Genomic DNA, 27,021 nt, shown 5'->3' on the forward strand with positions numbered 1-27,021 from the left:
GATCTGGTGGGGAAGACACAAGGAACCTATCTGCAGCTATTCTTGGGCAGTGCTAAGGTAGACACGCTCCTTATGGCTACGTTCAAAAAGGCAAAATATTATTCCAAAGAGTACAGTGTCTCAGTCTTTGTGGTGCCTCAGTAATGGCAGGCTTTAATGGGCCAATAAATTACCTGGGTTTGAAGCCTTCCTTTAGCATCCAGGGCAGCTCCATCCCACCAACCCTCCTAGCTTCCTCAGGGCTGATGCTATTACTGTTTACTAGCTCTTATATACGATCACTCTGCTGTTGATGTCCCTCTCACATGCATCAGTTATTGCAATCTCAGAAAGAAAAGGAAAAAAAAATATAAAATGGAAATAAAAACAAGCTCCCTTGGTACCAGGGACCATGGAAACGGTACAAGTTTGGCATAAAACCTTGTGCGTGTAGCAACAGCATCAGATGCTGGCAGCGGAATCAAGTATCAGTACATGGAAAAGAATAAAAGAAGGCACGTTTCCTCAGTAAAAATACTGCACCACCACCACCCCCCCCAAAAAAAACCAAAAAAAACCACTATGCTAAGTAAGAAAGCAATGTTACGTTAGGGGGAATATGTCGTGGAGTGTATTGGGAGGTGACGCGTTATGAGATAAGGACCCCTCTACGGAGCGTCATCCTCTCCCACCACCCCAGAGTGAAATTCCTTTGTCTGTGGCTGCGCACCCCGCGTGGGTGCCGCGGGAATCGCCCCCCCCCCCCCCCCCGCGGCAGCCCCGCTCCCGCCGGCTCGGACTCGGGGAGCGGCGGGCGCTACCGGCACCAGCGCGGACCGCAACGGGCGCGGAGGCGCTCGCGCTCCCTTCCCGCACGCCTTGCCTTGCCGCTCGACGGGATAAACAAACACGGTTTTAACAGCAAACGGCCGCGCTTGCGGCAGCTCGACCCCCGCCGTCGGGCCGGGAGAGCGGTCCGGGCACGTCCCCGGTGCTGCCTCACTCTGCGCTCGCCGCCCCCCCCCCGCTCCGTTCCCACAGCGGCTCCCTCCCCCGCCCTCCTCGCCTGCCGGCAGCAGCCATGTGTCTGCTCAAGTGCGATTAACACCGACCTGCCAAATCCCCCCCCGCCCCCGGCCATTTGGGACATGCACGCGTCCGCGCCCCGTGTTTACACAGCGGCGCCTTCGCGCGGAGCCTTTTTGTTGATGGCGCTGGCAAATGAGCCGGGGGAGGTGGGCTCCGCGGCGCGCAGGGGCCGCCGCCGGCTATAAAAGCCTCCGGGCCCGGGGCGGACAGGGCTAGGCGAGCGGCCGTGGACCGGCGGAGGATGGAGGGCGGAGGGATGGGGTGCGGATGTCCCCGCCCGCCCTCGGCGGCGCTGCCGCCCCCCCCGCAGGGATACTCGCCCTTCTCCTCCCGGTGCGGGGCTCGGCCTGGCCCCGCCGTAACGGTCCTGCCCTTGCCCCGCAGGTCCGCGCCCTTCTGGAGGCCCTGGGTGCCCGCGCCGGGCGAGGCGGGCCGGCGGAGCGGCAGCGGCCCCGCCGTGGTGAGTGGGGTGGGGGGTCGGACGGGGCATCGCCGTAGTAACGTCTAGGCAGTCCCGGGGGGGGGGGGGGGGGGGGGGGGCGGCGGCGGGGCGGGGGCTGGTCGGAGTGGGCCCCCCCGAGGGCTGCGTGCCGTGCCGGCGGGCTCATCTCTGCTTTCTCCTCCCCAGCCTCACAGCCCCTGCGGGCTGGCGGAAGCCTCCCGAAAGCTGGCTCAGTACACGCACCCCGTCAGGTAAGTGGCTGCCCCGGGCCGCCGCCAGTTCCCGCGGGGGAGCGCCGGGCACCCGGTCCCCTCGCTGCCGAGGCCTCTGGTGCTGCACAGCCAGGAGGGAAGAGTCTCTTGCTCGGCAGGGTAATGCCGGGCTGGCCAAGCATTCACTCCCCCGCCCCCTTTGTTCCCACCCATATATTTATGTAGATATTAAAGTGCCTTCGGAGTGATTTAGCCATCTAAGTGGATTTGAACTGAGACATCAAATGGGCAAATGATTGCCAGCTCTTGTGGATTTACCAGATCTTTAAGATGAGATGTTGACGTGCTTCTGTGGGACTCATACGTTGCACAGTTATGTGGGGCTTTTTGTGGTGGCAGAGTTGGCTGGAGCACCTTGCTACTCATTTCTGTGTCCAGGATTAAAAAAAAAGAGGGGGGGTTTATTCCTAGGCTGTCTTGCTGTGCAAACCTCCAGTGTCCTCCTGGTGCAAGGAAGCAGGTGCAGGCATGGGAAAGAGTGGTATGAACTAAGTCAGCATTGCTTAGAAAAATACGTGTGTAACTACTGCTTTAATGATGAACGTAATGATAGTATCTGCACTCAGTTCTGAAAAGGAAATAAATACAGTTGAATCTGCAGGACAGCCTGTGTTCAGAAGTACTAGTAGGTATTGCAAGGTGCTTAAAGTAATTGCACAGGTAGTTCTTCCAGATAAGATGCAGCTTTCTCTCAAATCTAGGCTCTGATCTTTCAAATACTGATGCACGGCCTATCTAAGCAATTGCATGGACTCTGACCTTACTGTGGCTGCTCCCATGCTTACGTATGAGCGAGTGCTGCAGGGAGCACTGGGAATGGGGAGATGTTACAAAGCCAGTGTCAGTTACTCTGTGCTGCAAAGGAAGCAGGGTTCTGTTAAACAGTAGAGAGAAATTACTTTTCTAATTGCTAGAAAACTATCTAGTTCTGTTTCTTAATGTATTTCTATTACAAACAATCTGTAGTCAGCACTTCATTATGTTGCAATGTGCTAGTCTTAGTTCTTGGGACTGCTATTGCTTGTTTTTTCCAGCTACTTCCAAACTGTAAGCAAAAGAGGATGCTAGGTGAAAAGGAACAGGAACTGTGGGGTATATTAACTGCAATATATTATCTCACTAGCTGATAGCCCTTGCTACACCATGATATTATCTGCAATTTTTATGTTATTTTCTAGATACAAAACAACCTACTTTAAAATATAGACCCATGGGGCTTCTTCTGTAAGGAGTCTGGATGATTCCTCTTGAAAAGACAGGAGTTTGGGGTGAAATACCATGGTCTGATCCCCTTAGACCTTTAACATTCCTTCCACTTTGAGATTTGTCTCAAGACCATTGTAAACAATGACTTAGGTTGGGGACCTTCAGCAACAAAACTACTAATTTAATCCAAATATATTTGGGATCCTGTTTGACACCTATTATATTTCCTAGGAATAGTTCCAGTGAGGGCAGTATTAGTTGTTGGATCAGATCCCCAGGTAATACTGGTATTGTGGTACTGGAGTGGTAAGTTTCAGACGCAGTGAATCTTGCCCTTTTGAGTAAGTTTGCCACAAAACTAGTGCTTTAAGTGCATCTTTAGGTCTTCAGATGAAAATACAGACTCCAGAAAATATTTTTTTCTGTTTAAATATAGAAAGCAAAGCAGTTTCACAATTGAGCACTTGAGGAAAAACTCTGTAGGCTGCTTAACAGAACTTCACTACTGTTTCTTGTCTGTCAGCCTCCAATTAAAATATGTAATAACAATAAGCAAACCTATTGTATACTTGTTTCAGACTATTTTGGCCCAAATCAAGGTGCTACGATTACTTATATCAGGAAGCTGAAGCACTTCTGAAAAACTTTCCAGTTCAAGCTACAATTTCCTTTTATGAAGACTCTGACAGTGAAGATGATGAAGATGAACTGGAACAAGATTCAATAACAGAATCAGATTGCTGATTGCAGGAAAGGCCAACACAACTTCTACAACTTAATTTAAACTTAATATAAAAATGTATTATAGTATTTTTAAATATAATTTATTTGTACGTAAGTTATTCTTAATAAAATTCAAATGTTTTGTAATTTTATCTGAGCCTTTTTGTTCTATTCCTGGGCTATTTTAGGCAGGGGAAGGTATTGATTAGTATTTTTTTTATCTGAGGTCCTGTATTCTGTAGACTGTAACTTGAATATCAATTTTAGGAGCAGAGAACAGATGCCTTGCTTTAAAGGGCTCTGTGGTTATGTGACTTCCTCCAAGTTTGAGGACACAAGGAAAGCTTTTTCATTGTGACTTCATAGGCTCCATGTGGAAGCACATCAAGGAGTCGTTGGATTAAGTATTTTAATGCTGTGCCTGCTGTTACAATGGAGTTTCAAACATGGAAAAGAAAAATTATATACCTGTCTTCCAGATTGAGACAAGGGTCCAGATTCTAGTCTAGTTTTTGCTTTTAAAGGAGTTGCTGTAAGTCACTCATGCTGTCTCATGTACATGAGCTGTATTGATATACCTAAATACAGTATGAAATTTTCAGTTTTGTTTGTAAAGCAGACATCAAGAAATGAGAAAAAGGTTTAATGTGAGTTGTTTTGATTGTGACTTTGATAAGCAAGTTTGGTACCAATCATCATGCAGGCCAAAGCCCCTAAAGGAACAACAACAAAACCATCCAAAACTGTAATTCAAATGCTAGTGCCTGTCAGGTACAGCCCGTGTCCATGCCAGACGCTGTCCTTGCCTGGGTGCTCCGTGTGTGTTGGTGCAGGCTGGGCAGGCTCAGCACGGCCATGGCACCCCTGGAGCCCTCGCCCCTCACCTCTCCTGCCGGGGGCCTGGCGCAGCTGGCACACAGCCCCGCTCACCATTTTACCTCCAGAGCGTGGGTAGCGACAGTAACGCCCGCTATAATAACCTTCGCGCTCGAGCACCATACCTGGCGCTGGGAGACCTGGATTTAAAATCGGCTTCAGTGCAACGGCGCTCTCTCCTCAGCACCATCCCGCGCTGCCCTGGGGTAGGGGGGAGCCCGCCATCGCCCTGCGATGGGACCCCGCGGGCCCGAGATGGCAGCAGGGATACCCGCGCCCAAGCGGTTTCCACCGCAGACTCCCACTAGGCGACGCGGCCGGGCCGGAACCGGTAAGCCGCTACCGCGCCTGTGCTCCGCCCGGGCCCGGGCCCCGCCCGCTGCCGCGCCTGCGCCCTGTGCCGGAGCGCTCCGCCCGCCGGGGCGCAGGCCGCGGCCCGGGCCGGCAGGATGCTGAACGTACCCCCGCAGGCTTTCCCTGCGCCCAGCTCCCAGCAGCGGGTGGCTGCAGGCGGCCGCGCCAAGGTAGGGGCAGCTCGGCCGCCGCAGGGGTGGGGGTTAGCCGCAGCCGGCGTTGGGGCCTTCTCGGCACCGCGGCTCAGAGCCCTGTGGTGCTGCTTATGCCCCGGCTGCGGGGCTGCCGGTAACCGTCGCTTGGTGCGGGGGTGGAGGGTGCGGGCCGAGGCCTTGGCCCGGTGGGGTCAGCGTTTTCCCCCGCTTAGTTTCTGCCGGCTGCGTGGCCTGGCCCCTCTCGGCCGAGCTGCTGTGGTTTGCCGGTCGGTTCCCGGTTGCGACTGAGGCAGGTCTGCGTCTGTCCGCTTCCTTCGAGAGGCCTCGTACTCCGGCAGCCGCCGAGGGGAGGCGGTGGCTGTGGCAGGGCCCCGGGTGGGGGGGCTGAATCTGCTGCGTCCCTGAAAAGTACTTGGTACTTCTCGTTTTAGAAGGCGGTGGTGATAAACGCTTCCTGCTCTGCCTTCCCAGGCTGTCTCAGGGTTCCTCCTGTGCAGAGACGGAGACTTTCAGCTTGAAATTACTGCACACGGTTTATGCTTTATATGTTGGGTCTTCATGTTTGGAGTGGTTTGGGGGTACTTTGTGTCTGCAGACCTCACTTGGGAAGCAAACTTGTACTGAGACTAAAGTAGCATCAAGTGATGTGGGGCTATATGCGCTTGAGTTTTCTCACTTGTGGTTTTGCTGCAGTTTTGTAAGACCACGATTCTTTAACCCTGTTCCCTGCTGTTAGAGTTTGGATCAAAGGGGTTCCCAGTCTGTGGTGCTGTTGAAAAGGAAGGTGCTAGACACCTTTCAGGGCAGGCCATGGCTAATCCATCCCTGCTATGCTAGAAGATTTCAGTTCCAGCTTTCCCTGGGTGAGATTTCCAGTTGCTGTAGGGCTTGCAGAAAGTCTTTATGAATGCTGTGAAGGTGAAATTCCCTACCTTGTCCTACCTGGCCATGATTTTCAAATCTGTTTTTGTTGCTCATAGGTTTTCAGGCCATATCTCAAATATGCTGACAAAAACCTTTTACCGCCACTGTAGCACTTGGTATCTGCCATTTGTTTTGGGAAGAGTTGTTTGTTGATGTTTGAGAATTACCTTGTGTGGGTTACTAGATAGGATACTTCCTTAAGCACCCTTACTGCTGAGTAGGGCTCCCAAATATCAGTGAAGAATATGGGTTGTGTTATTTCTTGTTTGGTCAGAGACCTCCTAGGGATCTTAGAAAAGTGTATTGAATAGCTCTTTCTTCTTTTAGAGTTTAATAGTGTTTGTACATTTGTTATTTTTCAGGTACCTTTAAAACCGGGAAGGAGTCTTATGGATTGGATTCGGCTAACTAAAAGTGGGAAGGACTTGACTGGTTTAAAAGGGAGGCTAATTGAAGTGACCGAAGATGAGCTTGCTAAACACAACAAAAAGGAGGACTGCTGGATATGTATAAGAGGTTGGTTGCTGTGATGTTGCTTCTGCATTTTTTGCCTAGCTTGTCTCTTCTGTACTTAAAGAAGAAGCAACAAAACCCGAACAACAACAAAAGGCACACCCCAAAACAAATTATGTGCCTTCTATGTTTAGGCAAGTTGTAATCTTGACATAATTGGACACAAGTTTAAGTTAGAGTTTTTGCGTCACAAAGATTTTTTTCTTTGCTTTCAAGCCTTTCTTAAGAAGCCTTCCTAATAGGCATATCTTACATCTGCATAGGAAAATAATAAAACATGAGATTGTAGATGATGCTTCAAACTACAAATGCTTAGCAAGAGTAACACATTGAAAATTCTGACATGTACTTACACTCCTCAGTCTTGGAGAGTTTATTGTCTTTAGCAGTTAACTATTTTTAGTGATTGCTTTAAAGCATCTAGAGCCATCTAAATATTAAAAATGTTACTTAAACCTGTAGAATGATCTTTGGGAAATAAGCGTGCAACCCCTTGTATTACTTCATAAAACTTAGTAAGGCAAATGACAGTTGCCACACAGAGCAATTGTAATCTCTATCTAGCATAACAAGTATCTATGGTAACTAAGCCATTCTATTTATGTTATTATTTTTATGAAATTTTAGCTCAAAAGTTGAAAGTATCGTATGTTCTAAGTTAACAATGTGTGAAAGGTCGTTTGGAGCAGTAGCCTTGGCTAGAAGAGTATTTTCAGTGCTGAAAATGAAGTTCCTAGTTGTCTTACAGAAAGGAGTAAGATGTTTGCTCTCCAGTTTTAGAGGCTAAAATACATTAATATCGCCTTAAACTTGTTATAAGATAACAACACTTCTATGAAGATAGATTAAGAAGATCGGAGTAGCTAATGTGACATTTCTTTAGGAAGAGTGGTTCATTTAGTGGTAACTTTGATTTGGTAAGGAACAGCACTGATATTTGACATAATGTCATCTCTGAACTCCAGCGAAATAAAGTTAAGAATTTATGAGGGTGACTGTTTTTTTTCTTGGGTGTTAAAGGGGATGAGAGTGAAAATAAGGGTAAAATGTCATAGGTAAAATAATAGGATTGTTAATGCTTTGTGTGCTGCTCTTGCATATGCTGGCAAAACTAGTGGGAGGAGAGCTAAAGAAAGCTTATTTACTGTGGAGGTCTCTTCTTTTTTCTCCCTTAAAAATGGACAATCTATTAGTGCAGACAAAATCACTGGTTAAAATTGCTTCTGTTTTGGTTTTAATCTCTTATTCCTCCTAGACTGCATCTCTGAGGTTGGTTTTTACAAGAATTCCATCATGCTGCTTCTGTATCTGTGTTTACATTTTTCCATCTCCGCCTTTTCTTTGTTCCAGAACTACTAATGAAATTGGACATTTGGCTAATGTTTGGGAGGTCCTAACTGTGTAGATAGTTACTTACATTTTATTGCGTGCAGTAATCAGTGCTGCACACAAGATGGCATAGTGAATACATTCATCAGTAGGTCAGGTCAGTGAAATATGCAAAGATCCTTCCTTTGTTGTCTGGGGTGGTTGTTCTTAGGAGCTAGGATAGTCCCAAGTATGTCTCCTTCCTGCCCAGTTCTGAATTCTGCCTCTCCTTCTGAAGTAATTAATGTACACTTCTTAATGTGTTAAAAGATTCTTGTGAAAGCACTGGCACAGTTCTGCTTCTGGTAGCTTCCTGTTTTGATAATGTTATATATCTTTAAATATTCTGCTAGGTAGGGCCTGCAACAGTCCTCTAAGCAGCAATATGTCCGTAGTTAAATCTGTTTATAGCTGCATTCTCCAGGATCTAATTACGCTGGTTGCCTAGCAACAATAATTAGATTTCATCATTTCAGACCTGTGAGGAAGCATTGTTTTATCTCCCTGGAAATACTAAGAATAGTACTCGTGTAGAAAGAATGCTGAGCCAAAGTTGATACCAGAGCTGTAAGCCTTTAATGATCATAGGCTATGTTCAGGTTTTTTAGATTGCTGAATCTGAAGAATGGAAGTTTTGTTGCTGATGGTAGTGGTTTTTCCTTATGGGAGACAGTACATTTCAGTTGGCGTTTTATTCCATAGGTGATGGGTGCTAGGGAAACAACTGTGACAGCACTTTAGCAGTAACTTAATTGGAAGGGGGAGTGAAAACAATTCTGTGTGCTAGCTGGCTTGATTTTATGTCTCTCTTTAAACCAGCCTCTGGTTCTTTTACCCCCTAGCTAGGATACATCATGCTCAACTTCAAGGGTTTATTTTGTTAAAGTCTTAACCCTGCAGGTTTCTCCAGATGTTTGCTAGGAAAAGTGGTGTGGCATTGTAGGCCTCTCTATGTAATAATGTATGTCTTGTGCTCTATGTGATTGTGTAACTCATGTTTCTGGTTTTGAAAAGTCATACTGTTTGTTCCGATCGTGTCTACTGTTTGCCATTACACTATTTAATATGCAGTAACCTTTCGGCTGGTTTTGGAGATAGGAGTGGTGGTAGCAGTTGTAGAAATGCTGCTCACGTTTCTTTATTCTGTTTTCTGCAGGATTTGTATATAATGTCACACCATACATGGAATATCATCCCGGGGGTGAGGATGAACTAATGAAAGCAGCAGGAACTGATGGTACAGATCTCTTTGATCAGGTGAGAACAACTGGCAGCAAATGACACTTGCTCACTGAAAGGTATTTTGAAAAATGCATGTTTTCTGATTATTTTTAGGGCATTCCAGTGGAAAAGATGATTTGATATTTTTCAGGTATAAGGAAAGGCAATGGGTTACTGCTCACAATGGCTCTTATGTGTGCTGAAAGAGGCATATAGTGTAGTTTAAACTTGGTACCAAAAGTCAATAATGAAAGTGTCACTTTATGTTGTTGGAATGATGCTTCAATTTGACCATTTTATTAATTTTTTTTTTAGCAGAAATAACAATAAAGCTAGCGACAACTAGAGATACCACCTTCTTAATAAATTATGATAGCATTTAATTGCTGTTTGAGAGGCGTTTTCTTCTCAGAACATTCACTTTTTGAAAAATGCTTGTGGTATTCTTTTGATTATTAACTTGGCTGCTGCATTATCAGTGAACAAAGTACTAAGGAAAAATGCTGGGGCTGCTATTAACTGATTGTGAACAAATCACAAGATGACAGTTGTTCTCTTCCTCGTTTACTATTTTTTTAAATGTTTTGAAAAGACTCAGAAAATAAAGGGTCTGCAGAATGGGTGTACTTTCTGTAAGGTATCATTTGCAAACCTGGTACTGTAAAGGAGTTGGTATTTTTTAGAAACAGGCATTCTTTGAGTCTCCTTGGCTCACAAGGTTTGTCTGAGAAACTGGGAAAGACCGGAAAGGAAATCTTCTCTGCTTTTGAAAGGAAATCTTGATCTCTTTACAGTTCATGCATTGCAGTATTATGCCTTTATTTTTTGCAAAATGTTTTTAACAATGAGTGTAAATAAAGATTTAGCTTTGTTAAGTTTATCTTTGGTTAATCCTTTCACAAATGAAGTGTTGGATTCAGGCATAAACCTCTGGTTTCAAGAAATTTGGAATTTATCGCCTAAAAGTTCATCCAGTATCAAGTTGTGGCCTTGGAATTCTGTGACTGTATCACTGTCAAGTACTGTATGATGTACTTGGAAACAGAAGTCTTGACATCAGGAATATTTGGGGAAGCCCCTCAAGTTTTTACTAAATTCAGATACATACTTGCTACCTTTTTTTTCTTTTTTTTTTTTTTTTTTTAGTTTATTTTCTCATGGGAGTGAAAAGCAGTGTTCAGATCGTTAAAATATGCTGTTCACATTTTTGTTTCTGGCTGATGTCTTTGCTGTTCTAGAGGCATTTCTGTTTTTATCCCCTCTGCCTTAGCATTATGTCTCTGTGGGATACTGATCTCTTAAAGAGTCTGGTAGTTTGCTAGTGTTTCTCAAATTTCTGGAAAAAATAACTGTCATTCAAAATCCTTCATTTCTTTATTATCTGTGTATGGGGAAACTACAACTTGTGGATGGGATTCTTTCTCTCATCTTCTTAGCTTGTCCAGTTTAAAGTTTTTATTTTTAAATCTCTACATACCATTCAAATTTGTCATGCAGCACTTTGTTTCCTTGTCTCTTCTTGTGATGTTATTCTGGATGTCCTTTCAGAAATGGCTTTTCTGCCATCCATTTCCTCTGCAAGTTCTCCAGTTCTGGTGTGTAAAGCTACTGCTTTTTCTTCACTTCTGTTTGACTTTCTGAAATAAGTAATTTCCAAATAATTCAATGATAGTAAGACAGAAACAAACAGAAATATATCAACTTGGTAGGAGGTGTTTGTGTGTCTAAACTACTATTTTTTATCTTTGTGTCCTTCCCCTCACTTGTATCTATCAAGACTAATTACCCTTGTTGTAAAGACAAGGTCTTTATTCTGTTAATTGCATAGCATACATCATAAAAATGCTCTTCTGAAATATTTTCTGTAGCCCAAGATTATGATGTTCAGATACTGCAAAGCATAAAATGAAGAAGTTAAACTATTGTCACTTTTTCATGGTCCTATTTTTTTCATTTAATTATGTGCTATCTGTGATAGAAGTAAAAAACAGTACTGAAAGATGGAACGGTGAGTGTCTGTTTTAAAAATAAAAATCAGCTAAATGAATTACATTAGCCACTGTACAAAAATGAACTTTTCTATTTCAGTGCATGGAACAACATAGCAAGAATTACAAATTTTGTGAAAACCATTTTTGTTAATACAGGTTCATCGTTGGGTCAATTACGAATCAATGCTGAAGGAATGTCTTGTTGGGAGAATGGCTGTCAAGACTATTGCTGCTCCAAAAGGTGAGGTTTTTCAGAATGAGATAATTTAGTTTATGTTTTATTCTGAAGCTGTCTGGAAATCATGCGAAATCTTAAATCATCATATTTAAGAGAGTTTCTAATCTTGCATATATTCAGTCTTTTTACAGCAGATACCTGAAGATGAAACTATTTTATGCATGAAGACTTTTAGAAGTAATGTACTGCTACATTTCTTCTTTTGTTTTTAGTCATCAGAAGACAGACACGTGTGTGTGTCTGTATATAGAAATATTTCCCCCCCCCCCCAAGATCCCTCTTTGTCCCCTGGGATCAGAAGAAGAAACTGTCATAGGCAGCTCTCTAATCTTGGAAATAAAAGTCAATATTTTCAGTCCAATCACTTCAGCACCAGAGATAGGTCTGGCAAGTTGTGTACGTATTGAGATATTTGAATCCACTTTAAGAACAGATATCCTTTCCAGAACACTTTATTGGGTCCTTTAGTTTGAATTTACTTGGAGAAAATTTTGCTGATACAACAGACTCCTCTGAGCCAGGACAGCAAGAGATGTAGTATATTGTCTTACAATGCTGGTGATGGTTTCCAGAGACTTTAATCTTCCATATTTGTTTTGGTTTGTAGGCCACAGCAAAAATTTGCTATACCTAGGAAGCAGACATTATTACTGAAGACTGACCCTTAGAAAAACAGCAGTGAAAACATGAAAGAATTCATGTTTGTAACTATTTTTCTCAAATTCTTAGGCATCCTTTAGTTCACAAATTTAGCCATCTCTTGTAGCTCTTCAACTTCGGACAAGGTGCGCTGCATACCTGGTTAGCACTTAGATCACGTTGCCCAACAGTTAGACTGAGTTTAGTCTGTACATGAAAGGGAATATTGCACGTTCCAGTGTGGAGCCTTTAAGGTAAATGCTGCAAAATGTGAAGAAACCTCGACAGCATAACTGCTTTGTGGAGTTGAGGTGTTAAAGATAACTTTGTCAGCTGAGTTAGAAATTTAAAAGTAAACCTGACTTTTGTTCATTTCATTACTCTAACTTTTCTGCAACTGAAAGGAATTCTTGTGACAGCCAGTCAGTAAAAAACAAACATGTCTTTGCCCCTGCCAGCTATGACAGTCCATTTTCTACTGTTTGCTTTTTCTTCTGCTTTCCTCTGTAATAGGACTGCTCTATCCATTTTGCTGTAGCAAAATTTGCTGGATAAAGGTTGCCAGCTGTGTAAAAATGGTTCTGTTGCCTGTGTCTCTTTTGGAATTAAAAAACCGTGATTTCATTAATTAAGAATGAAACTCAGTAGAGACTGGATTTGCTGAAATTCCTTGTAAAATTCTCGAAGTTTACTTTGATTCCTAGTAGGCTATGTATCCTTCTGTTTCGAATAATCAGTTATGAAAACCATGATTGACTAACTTTGCTATCGACCAGCAATAATTCTTGTCTTGCATCCTTCCAGAAAACCATGTTCACTCAAGTTTGCATTTGAAAATGGAAGAATAAAATACGGAGTTAAGGTGCATGTTTTTTGAGTATAGGATTAAATGGGCCCATAGGTGTAGAGGAAAGACAGGAATTCAAATTATGGAATGCATTGCTTGCATTTTGTGGCAGAGGGTGAGTGTTTGGCAATAGGGCAGTTTGGTGCAGTCTCAATACAGATGTAGGCTTGTTGAGGCACTGCTGGAAGGTTTGTGGTTGTTTAGCTTAGTTTCTTGTGTTCTGGTGGTTTTTTGGAAGGTTGTACAATTATTAGCTCACTGAACTGTTTAAGGAAGCTGAAGCTTGTCCTTGCGTACTCCAGGTTTTTTTAAGAAGAGTCTTTTGAAGTTGCTAATGATAGTGTTTTGTCAACTTGTATTTTGGGAATGCTGCTTGATGGTGTGGTAGGAAATTCTGAAGTGTCCCTTCTGTGATGTTACAGAGTAGTAGAGCTGTGCACTGAAATGTGTAGTGTTCGTATGTGCTGAGAAGGCCAGTGCGGTAACTACAGCAGTACCCAGGCATGTAAGAGATTATTTCAGTGTCTTCCTTCTCCTTCCATCTCCCTCAGCAAACCTGTACAGCATTAAACTGCTTGACTTCTCATCAGGGTACTCAGCTGTAAATATTAGCACAGACATTACTTTGTCTGGTACCCTTTGCTGCTGCTAATTTTTCTCGTAGATGTATCTTAGTATCTATGTTGCTCTGTTACTTAAGTGGTAACATAGCTTGGGAGTTGGAATGTATGTTGTGTTATTGTTAAGTCAATGAGATTAGGCTGAGAGCTGTGGTGTCGTATGAGGAAGAAAGGTAGAGCTGTGTCATGGAAATGCCTCAAACAGTCCTTAAATTTGCAATGCCAGTTTCAGTGCAGTGTGCTAAAATGTACTGAAATGAGAGTAGACTTTGGAACACAAAAATTATCTTTAATCAGAAATTACTTTTTGTGAATGACTTGCCTATCCTGGCAGAAGACTTGAAGTAGTGTGTAGCAGAATACACAGACAGATACCATACCCAAAAATTTTGGGTGAACTGTCCTGTTCATCTTGTGGAGTGTTTTGTTTTCACCTTTTAGAGGCACAAAAGCTTCTGATGAAGGCAATTCTCGGTCAGCTCTGAAGTTGTTTTGCGATACTGTATGCTTGGTGCTTCGTTCCAGGAGCCATTCCTTCATTTCTCTCTCAATGACATTTTTTCTGTAACTCTGGCTGCTGTGATGCACAACACTTAGAGGAATTCAGAAGAATAGGGGAGAAACATACACATTTTAGTTTTCATAATAGGCAGCAGGATAAACACATTCATTTCTTCTACTTCTCCAAACCTGGCTCCCATAAAGGAGACTATAAAATGGGACTTCATAGTGGGTTGTTCCAAGATATGCACGTAGAGAAGGCAGAAGGGGGCCGGGATACATCCAGAGGACTAGTTTTCCCACAGATTTGCTATGAGCAGCAGAAGGATATGTGACTGAAAGGGCATAATGCCTTTCCCCTAGAATTGAGCACTATATATGTGAATTGACACTATATAATTCACCTGCTTGGTCTTTATCTTAATTTTTCCTGCTAATGTTTGTTTCTTTGTTGGGAGTAGTTGCAGCATACTGTACATCTAATGAAAAATTCAGATAAATTGTCAAATAAAACCATTTGACAGAAGGAGCTTCTAGGAAGATTTTCTTTTTACTGGATTTCTGCCAAGGATTGGGTTTTAGATAGTTGTAGGTCAGATGCAGTGTCTACTACATGTTGTCTTGAGACAAGTGTCAGCTGAAGTCTGACAGATTCAGCAAGCTTCTTAGCCTATGAAGTTTATAATTGCACAAGATAATCTGTGATGTTTGTTATGAAGTGCCAGATTAGGGTTCTTGCGTTTCCTACCCTTTAGTGCTGTGCAGCTTCCAGCATTTTTTAACATAATATTTTTTTAAATTTACATAATCTTTTTGAATGGTAATCACTGCTGCATTTAATTGTGACTTCTTGATGTCTGAAGCATCCTGGTCAATCTGTTAATGTTTTGGAAGGTTTATTTGGAGATCCTTATTTTGGCTTATTTATTTCGCATGATGTGTGCAAGTACTCTGCCGTAACTTCTTACTGTCGTGCTCATTTTTTCTTAATGCTTGTAGAGATTTCTTCTAGTCTGTCTGAAGAGAAGAAACAGCTTAATGGTAAGTATTCACCTGGAGCAGGGTGGGGAATGAATCTTAAACTTCTTTGAGTATTATTGAATAAGCAGTGTTTATCCAGACTTCTGTCTGTCTTTATATTCGAATGTGATCCTGAGGCTGTAGTGATCTGTGGAAATTCCGGAAGGCAAAATTCTAATCAGGTATTGTGAATTCAATGATTAAAAGTATTATAAGACGGCAGTAGGGTAATATAGAAAAGGGAGGTGTGAGAGAGAGAAGCTTTCTGCTTGAGTCAGACAAGATAGGTCACAAATAACTGTGTGCTATGAAATCTGCCACTACAAAATTGCCAGGCTCTTTGATCCTTCTCTGTGTCAGAAAAGCTAGGTGGCCATGGGGCTGGAGTAGGAGAGAGAAGACAAAATCTTGGGGAATACATAGAATTAATAAGTCTCTACTAAAAGCTGGAAGGGTTATCACTGGGAATCAAGTTGAAATGGAGGTGAATTAGCTGATGACAGTGTGACGGAACTGCTTGAGATGTAACTGTGAGAGTGACTGGGTTGACAATTGGTGTAGCTCTAAAAGAAGCAAGTGTAGTTCTGGGAATGTATCGGGAGGTTGACGGTAGCCCTTGTAGAAATGGGAAAGGATTCGAGCCTTCACTGAGCCCTTCCTTGAGTACTGGAGGTAGCTTTGGTTGCTAGTGATTAAGAACTATGCATTTGATTTTGATGCTTTTAGGGAAATGATTAGTCATATTAGTATAAGAGGCTTCTTAAAACAATATGGCTTATGAATCATAGAATCCTAGAATGGTTTGGGTTGGAAGGGACCTTAAAGATCATCTAGTTCCCATCAAATAATGTGTGATTGGAGTGTGTTGATGGAGCAAGTAAGATGAACACCTGTGCAGGGAAATAATACAATTTGAACTCAAGGCTGACCTATTGGCATGAAAGGGAACAGGTGCAACTCAGTCATGGAAAAGTCTAGGCTGAAACTTTGGAAAAGGAGTCTAGAGCAGTGAAATTTTGGAATGGCAGGAGGAGCAGAAACCTAGATGTGTCTTAAGATGAAGCCACAGAAGTGCTCAGGACAGTGTCCCAGCAAGTCAAGACAGTGAGGGATAGCTCATGTTCATGCTTTCTCTGGTGAATTTGAGTTCTCACTTGTTTTCTTCTTTCTCATATTGTCTTCCTTGCCCTCCCTTTTAGTATGCAGAAGCATTGAGCTACACAGAAGGTTAAACATACATCATATAAAAGTATGCAAGACTGTGATTTTTATTTGTTCCTGTTTTGCTGTATAGCCTTGTAAGGTGTTAAGGTAAACTTTGACAGGGTCTGCTGCCTGACTATCCTTTTTTTTTTTCTTCAGCAACAAAGTTGTTGCTGGAACCTGTTAATCTTGCTTTGAATGACAGAGGGAATTAGAAAACAAACTATTTTATCAGAATATCATCACCAGCAGCTAATAGTCATTAAATACATCATAAATATTTTATATTCAAGTAGAAAACTAATTTTACCATCTATTTCAATGTTGTTCTCCTCTTGGTTATTTTGGTTCATGAATTCCTTACTCTTTGTGCTTGTCTAGCTGTTCGGACCTTTCCTATGCATCTTTAATATTCACATTAGATCCAGGTAAAGAGAAATAAGTGATCTTCCCATCTTGCTTCCCCTCATGCTTCTAGCAATAACTTTTCTTGTCAAGATTATGTGACTTGGAGACATAGGAAGTGATTCTGATGGTAGACTCTAACAAAATTGCCAAAATACTGATGCTTGTTGTATTCACTTTACCAGTTTAGCAAGACTTTTTCCAACATGAGAGAGGTCAGTTCCTGAGGTTACCTTCCATGAGGTTTTTCATATTCAGTTATTGCATCTCAGTGCTTAGCTATTGTAAATTTAAGTCAAAGTCAGACTAGAAATAAGCATCATTGTCTGAAAGGGGGAAAGAGAAGGCTATGTCATGGGCTCTGATTTTTTTGGAAGTTGTTGGCACTAGTAAAGACATTTTTGTCTTATCAATCTAAAATGTAGAAATAATAATTGTATTTGAAGTCTGTCGGTTCAATTAAATATATCCTTGATTTTTGTGAATTCTGTCAATTGTATGTAATGTTAGGGGCAATTAAAGCTGAAGTTTTCAGAATATATTGCTAGTGATAATAGTCAGTGTGGTGAAGCCTAATGTGCTCTTCAACATTTGTTCATACTCGAGTTTCAAACAAAAGACATCAAAATTTCAAAACGCTGCCATTACCCAAGCATGCCTAAAAACTTTGTATTTGATAACAGAGATATCAAAGACTTATTTTAAAAATTATCTTTTCAGTCTTTCATCTTTGACCTAAATGGAATTTCTCTTTCATCCAAATTATTATGACGATGATTTCTGTTATATTAATAGTAAAATAAATGACTTGGGCAGTTCCATCATCTGAAAACAAGCTGATGTTTGAGCATATGCACATCAGACCTTGGAAAAACTTACGATGTGAAAAAGGGTGATGGGAGGAGAGTTTGAGCTAAAGTTTCAAGTACAGAAGACTAAATTTTTGGGTTCAACCAGCTGGCATTCTTTAGCATAAGTAACATAAGTGTTCCTGTTTTTCTTAGTAATATTTGGAGTTTATGGGTCAGGCTTGTACTGGGCCTTCTAAGAACAAAGCAAGCAATAGGGACAAAAAGCTTTCAGAGAATCCTAAAATAGTTGAGGTTGGAAGGAACATCTGGAGCTTGTTTGGTCCAGTCCCCTGCTCAAAGCAGGGTGAATTTTGATACTAGAACAGATTGCTCAGGAGCAATCAAACCCTCATGGGAAGGGAAGAGGTGTGGCTTTTTGGTTTTTCTTTTGTTTGTTTTTTGTGGTTTGGTGTGGTTTGGTTTTTTGGTTGTGGTTTGTTTTTTTTTTTCCTCCGGTATACATAACCAGAATTTTTGCTGTTACTTGTCTATTGCCTCTTGTCTTTCTGCTGTGCCCCTCTGAGAAGAGTCTGGCTATCTTCTCTATACTTCCTTCGCTCTCACCCCCTTCTCTTTAGGTAGTTGAAGACTGCAATTGGATTTCTCCTTTAGCCTTTTCTTCTGCTTGCTGCACAAACACAGTTCCCTCAGCCTCCTTTCATATATCCAGTGCTCCAGCTGCTGAACATCTCGGTGGCCTTTCCCTGGACTTGATCTGGTTTATCAATGTCTATCCTGCACCGAGGAGCCAAAACTGGACACAGTACTCCAGATGTGGTCTCACAAATGCTGAACAGAGAGGACAATCACTTTCCCTGAACTGATTGCTGTGCTCTTGCCTGGGAAAAGTTGGCCTTCACCACCACAAGGAAACAGTATCTGCCCAAGTTTGTCTTGTCTGCTAAGTCCCTGGAAGGTTTTCTGCCAAGCTCGTTTCTATCCAGTCAGGCCTCCCACTTGTTTTGTTGCATCAGATTTTTTTTTTCCAGGTGCAAAATTTTGCATTTGTTTTTGAGTTTCGTGGAGCTTTTGTCAGCCCATTTCTTATGTCTGAGTCCCTTTGAATGGTAGCCATAACCTTTCATGTTTCAACTGCTTCCCATGATGTGTTCTTGCCCACGTACTTCCTGAGAGTGGGACAGTGTGTGCCCTTCAGGTTGCTGTTGACAATGTCAAACAGCATCATCGTTCCCTGTTCCCAAGGGAATGCCAGCTGTAACTAGTCACCAGTCGAACTTTGTACTGTTGGTCACACCTTTTGTGACTGTCACTTCTACTAATTTTCCATCCAGAATGTAATCGACCTATCAAACCCAGCTCTTTCCAGTGTGGCTACAAGGATAATGTAAGAAACTTATCACTAGCTTGTCTATCCCATCGGATTCTGCAAAGCAGTTCCCCGAACAAGCTGAAATTTGCGTTCGTGAGATGCAGAATTGTAATTCTGCTGTTCATCGTGGTCACCTTGAAATCCTTCATTTCATGCCTGCCATCAGCCTTTGGCTTCATCACCAGCTGTTCTTTATTTATGAACCACCTTGACCAGTAGAGCACTTTCCTTAATTGGTGCATTGATCAGCTGAATCATTGTCTTTTTATTGCCATGTGACTTCTTGTTTTCTCATAGCATCTTACATTATTCATAATAATTAGTAAATAACTTGGTTTGCCAGAACATTCTATTTTATTGTGGCTGTTCATATGTTTCTGTTGACCTGCAAAAGCAAACAGGAGTCTGTATGTTCATGAATTCCTCTTACCCATGGAGGCCAACCTAAAGATGTGATATATGTCCTCAAGAAAGGCTTAGCCTTTAAGAAGGCTTTTATCATTAAGTGATTGGTTTTCTTTTGCAATGATCTGACTGCTCTGCCATTTAGCTTCCTTGGCAGCTGCAGATGGTGTATACTTAGGGGTAAGTAAGGATCAGAGAATAAGTAATTTCAGTGAGTTTTAATTGCTTTGGGTTAATTCCCCTATCTGGATGATCAAGCAGTTTTGACAGATTGGATTAGACCAGAGTGGCTCTTTTTGTTTTTGTCTACTTCCCAAGTGGTGGAACCATTAAATTACTGTGCTTAAACTTGTAGTCAAACTACAAAACTTGCTGCTGTTTAGAAGATAATGATCTATGTAGCTGAGAATTAATATGTTAATTATTTTATGCATAGCCATTTCAGGTTTGCAAGGTTTGCCTTTGAATGGGCTTGAAACCAGCACATACCAACTGTTATCTTAGACCTAACTGTGCAATCCCAAGCACGACAATAGGCTGGGCGAGGAATGGATTGAAAGCAGCCCTGAGGAGAAGGACTTGGGGGTACTGATTGATGAGAAGCTCAACATGAGCCAGCAGTGTGCACTTGCAGCCCAGAAAGCCAACCGTGTCCTGGGCTGCATCAAAAGAGGCATGACCAGCAGGTCAAGGGACCTGATTCTGCCCCTCTACTCCGCTCTCGTGAGACCCCACCTGGAGTACTGCGTCCAGCTCTGGGAGCCCCAGTACAGGAGAGACATGGAGCTGTTGGAGTGAGTCCAGAGGAGGGCCGTGAAGATAATCCGAGAGCTGGAGCACCTCTCCTATGAGGACAGGCTGAGAGAGTTGCGATTGTTCAGCCTGGAGAAAAGGCGGCTCCGGGGAGATCTAATTGTGGCTTTCCAGTACCTGAAGGGGCCTACAGGAAAGCTGGTGAGGGGCTGTTTATGAGGGAGTGTAGTGACAGGACAAGGGGCAATGGGTTTAAGGTGAAGGAGGGTCGATTTAGATTAGATGTTAGAAAGAAATTCTTCCCTGTGAGGGTGGTGAGGCACTGGAAGAGGTTGCCCAAAGAGGTTGTGGATGCCCCCTCCCTGGAAGTGTTCAAGGCCAGGTTGGATGAGGCTTCGGGCAACCTGGTCTATTGGAGGGTGTCCCTGCCCATGGCAGGGGGGTTGGAACTATGTGATCTTTGAGGTCCCTTCCAACCCAAACCATTCAATGATTCTGTGATTGTCCAGGAAAACTTCTGCTGTTCATGTGGTGTTACAAATCACTTTATAGTTCAGTCTGTGCAGCTTCCTCCATCATGATTCTGTATCACTTTCTTGTATTAAAATTGATGAAGGATTGCAGTTGCTTTTATCTGTCATGTCTGCTCAAGTTTTTGCCAAATATGCTCAGTTTCTATAAGGCCAGAGATTAGTACAGTTGACGTTTTCGAACAGTGACCAAGTGTTGCCTCCTAGCAAAGGCTTTTTCAGACTCTTTCATGTTGTTTAATAATTAAAGCTAGTAGCAGAATTCTGTGAAAATTGCTAGGAAAGTGCAAAGTAGAGATATTAAGGCTGATATCTTTGCTTAACTGACTGATGTGAAATTTTACTTGTAAATTAGGTTAGACCAGACATCCCAAATGGGATTTGTTCATCTGAATTGTATAAACAAATAGTTCCATTAGAGGAAATTAATTTGGATAACCTTTTTTCCATGCTTCGCTATCACAAAATGTGAAAGCACAAGCTAATAACAGATGAAACTGAGACCAAGCTACGTGTACCAGAAGGACTGCATGCGCAGGTTCTGTGGTATATAGATATCTTAATTTCTGAAGTGGAACTTCATGTTCTAGGAGCCTGCTCTCCAAGAGAAAGTGCTGGAATAAAAACAAAATTTAAAAAGTACATGAATACTTCTGTCTGCCTGTGGAAATAAAGCCACTAAATATTGTGGAGATGTATTCAGAACACTCAATTTAAAAAAACATAAACTATCTCTGATTTTGATTTCTATTAAGTGAGCATCACAGCAAATATTTTAATGACTCTCTACTCTTTGTAGGTATGCTTCCTGAGAAGAAAGTACTGGCTGCTTCTGCTAAAGATTTAACTCTAAGGTAAACCTTTGTCTTTTGCTGTCTGTTGAACATTCCACTTAATAATTCTGTGCATTTCTTAGTAAATGCTGGCAACCTTTTCCATGGTTAGTTCTTGATGTTTCAGCTACATGAGTATATATTATTAGCAGCATCTTAGGAAAGTTGAGATTCAGGTTTAAACGACTTGCCGAAGCTCCTATTGACCATATAGGCAGATGATGATGCAAAGTTCTTGGCTTGCTCTGTTGTTTTCTAACACTTGTACTGCTTTGCATCATATGCAAATGTGTGGCTTATATTTGCAGGTTCCTCAGCCTTGCTTCTTGAGAAAACTCCTGGAAAGTGACCCCAGCTGGGCTGATTTCTTTTTTGACTTTAGTTAATTTTTCCATAAATGTATGAGTTGGCATGCTCTGTAAAAGTACTTCATTTCAAGCTGGAATATATTAAGATGTGATAGCTGTAGTCAAGTTTCTACAATACTCAAAGCAGGCCCTAAAACCCCACTGTGATATGCCTGCTGTTGTCACTGAGGTATGATTTTACTCCATGATGGGTTGAGCCACCAAGGTTCACTTTCTCACTTTGTATCAATATCTCCGTGAATGTGTAATCTTTGGGCTAGTTACATGCAGTCATGTAAAATATTGTGGCTTGTGAACAACTGGAATGTGACTTACCTTCTGGAGCAGTCCCCAAACCTTGCCGCCTTTCTTCCTGTGTGTGTCTGGCATGTTCTAGTGTGTGACTGGAAGATATATAACCTAGAACGTGTTGGCCATCAGGAGTGTCTGCTAGAGGGCGCATCCTCTTTCTCTGCCTTCTTTTTCTGGTCTAAGAGTCCAAACAGTAGACAGAAGCGGTTAGGACATTGGGGAAGTGAGAAGATCCGAGGGGTTAACCTTGTTGTGAGGACAGAGTTGGCTTCACTTGCTAGGATTGCAATCTTTGAGATGCTGGCGTCAGGTGAGAGTTACAGATGTTATATGATGGAGAGCCAGGCATGAGATTGTCAGATGTATGGTCCCCAGGAAAAAGGCTAGAGAAAGGAATAGCTTTTCTGGGGCTGGATGGGTAAGTTACTGCTTGGCAAGTGTTAAGGTGATACAAGCAATTAACATTTGAAGACTTTCTATTTCTTACCTTGGATTTATTACAAGGTTTGGGGAGCTTGGGAACATAGGAGTGTAAAATCTTGATTTGGGGAGATGAAGAGAACTGTGGTTTTACGGTATGTGTGGGGAATCCATAACTCCTGGATGCCACCCTGGCTATTTAATACTTTTATCTGGAGTCAAGGATTTGAATCACCTTGTTAGGAAGGTTCATACGGTGCAAAGAGGATGTACATGCTTTTTAAGTAAAACCAATGCTATATAATTTTAGTTACAATGTGCTGACTATCAAGATGCATAATTAGACTGTTCTTATTTTAATATTCTTTTCAAAATTATTGGCTCTGGACTTATCTCTTCAAAAAATAGTAAATAATGTATTTGGCTTGTAAATTAATGAAAGAAGCTCTGCTTGAAAACTGCTAGTTAAATATATTTTTGTATGCCCAAAGTAAGTATATATTTTTTTCTTTACTGTATTTTTTGTTTTACAGTTATGACTGGTTCCAAACAGATAGTTTGATCACAATTGTCATATATACTAAGCAGAAGGTAAGTATATTTTATGAAAGAGAGAATTACAAGATCCACTTGTGATCCAGCTTGAATTCTGGGAAAACTTTATTAATAAATTTTTTTTCCCTTGTCTATGAAAGGATATGAATGCAGAGTTGGTGATAGTTGACTGTCAAGACAAACGATTAAGGGGAGAGATCATTGTGGACGACCACTCATATCTTGTAGAAGTTGGTAGGTACTGTAATTTTGCAGTTTAAAATACTGAGTTTTCATTTTACTCTATTAAAACCCTCTCATCAGACTATATGCATTTTACATAGAGTGATTAATACTTTATTCCTCTTTCATTAGAGATGAGTACTTTAAAGTACTTTGATGTCAAGGAATTGTTTATCAACTTGCATCTTCATTTGTTTAGTATGTACTTAATTTTTTACATGTGGAATAAGATGTAGTAAGAAAGTGATGTAAAAGTCATATAAAATTTTTCTTCAAGTGTGTTTTTGATGGTTATTAAAATGCCCTTATTCAAAAAGGGCAAGTGGAATGATTTAGATGTAGATTGTTAGCTTTACATGAATCATTGTTAAAGTAATGGGGAAAATGATGCCTTTCTTAATGTTCTGTATTAGACCTGCAGAAGTCACTGGGAGTGATATGATGCATGAGTGAAATTTCAGGGCCAGATAAAGGTGTATAGGGTTCTAGGCAACTAATAAGTTCACTCCGTATTTCTGCCTTCAAACTGTATGTATATATGATGACCAGAATGTAATTTTAGTTTTGCTTAAAATAAGAGGTTTTTTTTCTATTTCAGACTTAGATTATGCAGTTGAAGAAGACTTGGCTGGTACGTTCCGTCTCTTGCAGCACTTCTGTATCTTTTCTGATATCAGAATGTGGAACTTCAGTTTATTTTTCTGACTCATCAGATACTTCAGTTTTGCTTACTACCAGGTTCTGACACAATCAAATCAAACCATAACATTGAATAATTTCTTTTTAAAATTGTGTCATTTGGGCCTCTGAAAGTATTAAGTTGGTGCTCTGATCCCTCTGAGTATGACTGAATGTTAAAATAATTAGAAGTTAGTTTCGTTGTGTATTTGTAAACTGTTCTTTGCTTAGACAGTGATTTTCTTGGATTTAATTATTCATTCAAATGGCCTTGAAAAGAAAGGAAGAAGTAAATAGTGGTAGTTACCATTTTCCAATAAATGAAGACTCTGAATTCATGAGCATTCTTTTTGACCAGATGGGCTTTGAAGCTTTTTACACTGTGTTTAGTAAATAAGATACATTAATTATGCATATTAAGTTAGTGCTTGTTGTTTTAAATGCACTGTAAAACATTATAAAGAGATAGCTGGCAGTACATTTGATTTCATAATTTAATGAATTAATTCCGTGTGTCTTGAGAAATGACTAATCCTTCTAAAATTTTATTACAATGGAAGAGTAATTTTTTTTTATTATTTTTTTACAAAATGTAAGTTAAAGTAGTGGTATGAAACCTTTTCTCTTCTAGTGAATATTGCTGAAAAAGTTGGGAAAGTAGAGATTATTTTAAAGAAAAAGGATAACATTCATTGGAAAATGCTAGGACAGCCCTTGGAGAATCATAATACATTTATCAAACGCACAGACAGAGGTGAGCATTTTCATCACCATTTTACCAGTTGTTTTAAGACTTTTTGGAGCCTTTTAGGCATATTTTGTTTCTCCCAGGATTTTCTTTTCCTGTAGTCATACTTCATTTCTTTCAGGAATGTTCTCTGGTCTTGTTAAAAGCTGTGCAGGAATTCTCCTTGAAAGGGTTCGGCTTAGAGGTGTTTTCTTGCTTTGCTTTGTTGGTTTGTTTTGTCCTGCAATAGAATTGGAGGTCTTCCAGGCTTGCAGAAAGTCTGGAAGAACTTAGTAGGGGAAAGTGAAGACTGCTTGAGTGTTGTTGCATCTCATGGCTACCTGTGTGCTTAATATCCTTTCTGTCTGTATGAAAACCTCCAGAAGACCCTGGGGAGAGTGCATGAACTTGTGTCAATCATTATAGCAGTAACCCTAGTGAAGGAACAAAACCCTCCACTTCCAACTGTTACTACAGACGTGGTAACATCTTTCAATGCAGTAATGTTGTTCCAGCACTCTGGAACAGTATCTTTGTAACTTGAGCTATGATTAAACAAAGCACTTCAAGCCATGTATAGGTATCAGCGTTAGTTCTGAATAAGCTGATGTGTCTGCAAGAAGGAATAGATGTTACCTATGAGTTCCTTTTGTGGTAACAGAATAGTATGAGCTTGATGAAAGACCAAAATGCATTGGGCTGATTAGTGTGATGGCTTTTTTTTTTTTTTGTAGCTAAATTAAAAATTTCTGCACACTTACATATATATGTATAAAAATATATATAAGCATGCTCCTGATGCTTATTGCAGCTGTCCAGCTTCTCAAAAGCCCTCTTGGCCCTCTGTCTAGTAATGCTGAAAAGTTTACTGACGTTAGTCTACCTTATTATGTGTGAAAGCAAAACTGTACACTTTTAACAGCTAATTAAATGTTGATCACCGTGTTGTACACCTCTTGTTGGCTCTCGGTTATGCTACTTAGGCCTTTGAAGTTGAGAGATTACTGTGCTACAAAAAGGAAGACTGACTGCATAAAAGCACATCACCTTAGCTACCTTTAACTTATGTAGAAAGTAATCTTCCTTATGAGAATTTCAGAAACTGTTGAGTCATCCACTTTAATATTAGATTTTTCAATATAATCCTCTGTATTTAATGGGATACAGCCTGGACTAATATGTTGTCTACTGTCTATTGGTCATTTTCTCCCTCCTTATCGCTTTTCATGATTATGGAAAACAAAATGAGAAAGTAACCTGAAAGAACAAGAGGTGTAGGATATAGTGGCTTTATAGATCCTTTGCAAATGAGGAAAGTGAGGATGAGTGGATTCAGTTATCAAAAATCCACATTGAGTATTAGTAACCAATGCTTCCTAGATGATTACTCTGCAGTTTTTTAAGAAGTCGGTCTCCAACATAGTGTTTGTCATGTTATGCAGAGAAGTGTCATAGGTATTGGATAACTTTCTTATGTATCACTAACTGAGTTCAGATCAGTTTAAATTGAATCTCCAGAAAACTTAAGTTAAAGGGCTTGCTAAGCCTGATTTTCTTCAGTTCCCTGATTACAAGGGTGACGAATTTAGCAAATATATTGCAATCTATGGCTTTTTAATCCCTACTCCAGAAACTTTTATTATGCAGTTTTTTTAATTTTAAAACCCCCAAATTTAAAATTGAACATGCCAAAAAGCTTATAGAGGAAGAATGTTTAGGTCTAGATGTCTTTCCCTTATTCCAGCGCTGTGCTTTCAGCTCAGCCATAAAATCTATGTGTTGGAGGCTTCTGTTCACTCAGTTTAATCTTAAGTAGCCATTCTCCGTTTCTTAGAATTGTGTTCCCTTACTCTAAATTGCAGAGTTTTCAACTTTGCTTCCACTCCTGTGGGAACAAAGTAATGTTATGGGTGACGAAACTCTACCTTGTGCAGTGTGAGCACAGAAGTAATAATTAAGAACTCTGGATAATACCCTTATCTTTATTGGGTGTGCAGTTGGTTTTGTATGCAAAATTACTTTTTCTGAAGCAAAATAACTTTACTCCAGAAATAAAATAGTCAAGACTGCCAGCCTCATAAGTAATCCTGACCTAATAAATGAATTGATGCATTTTATATATGAAGTTAAATAGATCTTTGAAGAGAAGATTAGATTGTTCTTTGATAAACTGCAGAAACACTTAGTATAGAGTGTGTTGCAGATATAGAGGTTCTCCTTCATACTACTTATACTTTATTTTGCATGCTGGGATATTAATATTAGCAAGGTTGTACACACATGGTTTGCCTATTTACCTGTGCCTAAACTAGGAGCGCTTTTAACACAGGCAGAACATAATGTTAAGTACTAGTAAAGAACAAGTAAATCCTGCCGTAAGATACCATAAATGTGTATGCTGCTGACCAGAGTCTGATTTGCTATACTTAGCCACTTACACTATGCCATTGTGTAGCTATGATGAAAGATCAG

The 27,021-nt window shown here is 41.1% G+C and overlaps 2 protein-coding genes across 5 annotated transcripts in view; both read left to right on the plus strand.

The window, feature by feature from the left end:
- Positions 1–1,200: 1,200 nt before the first annotated feature.
- RIPPLY2 (ripply transcriptional repressor 2) lies at positions 1,201–3,768 on the plus strand. The gene is given in 4 exon segments (XM_075747612.1): positions 1,201–1,217; positions 1,219–1,528; positions 1,697–1,761; positions 3,567–3,768. Coding segments are annotated over 4 exon segments (558 nt in total). The 3' UTR covers positions 3,733–3,768.
- A 1,211-nt stretch (positions 3,769–4,979) lies between these two features.
- CYB5R4 (cytochrome b5 reductase 4) overlaps positions 4,980–27,021 on the plus strand; it is a 43,927-nt gene continuing 21,885 nt past the window's right edge. For 3 of the 4 annotated variants that reach the window (XR_012834457.1, XR_012834456.1, XM_075747614.1), the window contains exons 1-10: positions 4,985–5,111; positions 6,383–6,536; positions 9,058–9,158; positions 11,270–11,354; positions 14,958–14,999; positions 21,255–21,309; positions 22,901–22,958; positions 23,063–23,156; positions 23,743–23,775; positions 24,454–24,576. Coding sequence is in view for 2 of the 4 variants with exons in the window: in XM_075747614.1 (XP_075603729.1) it covers positions 5,037–5,111; positions 6,383–6,536; positions 9,058–9,158; positions 11,270–11,354; positions 14,958–14,999; positions 21,255–21,309; positions 22,901–22,958; positions 23,063–23,156; positions 23,743–23,775; positions 24,454–24,576 (820 nt within the window). In the remaining 2 variants the exon portion in view is untranslated. Of the gene's footprint in view, positions 5,112–6,382; positions 6,537–9,057; positions 9,159–11,269; positions 11,355–14,957; positions 15,000–21,254; positions 21,310–22,900; positions 22,959–23,062; positions 23,157–23,742; positions 23,776–24,453; positions 24,577–27,021 lie in introns of all 4 variants that reach the window. The other variant, XM_075747613.1, reaches the window with a different exon arrangement.

This window comes from Balearica regulorum, chromosome 3, assembly GCF_011004875.1.
Source record: "Balearica regulorum gibbericeps isolate bBalReg1 chromosome 3, bBalReg1.pri, whole genome shotgun sequence".
Taxonomy (NCBI): Eukaryota; Metazoa; Chordata; class Aves; order Gruiformes; family Gruidae; genus Balearica; species Balearica regulorum.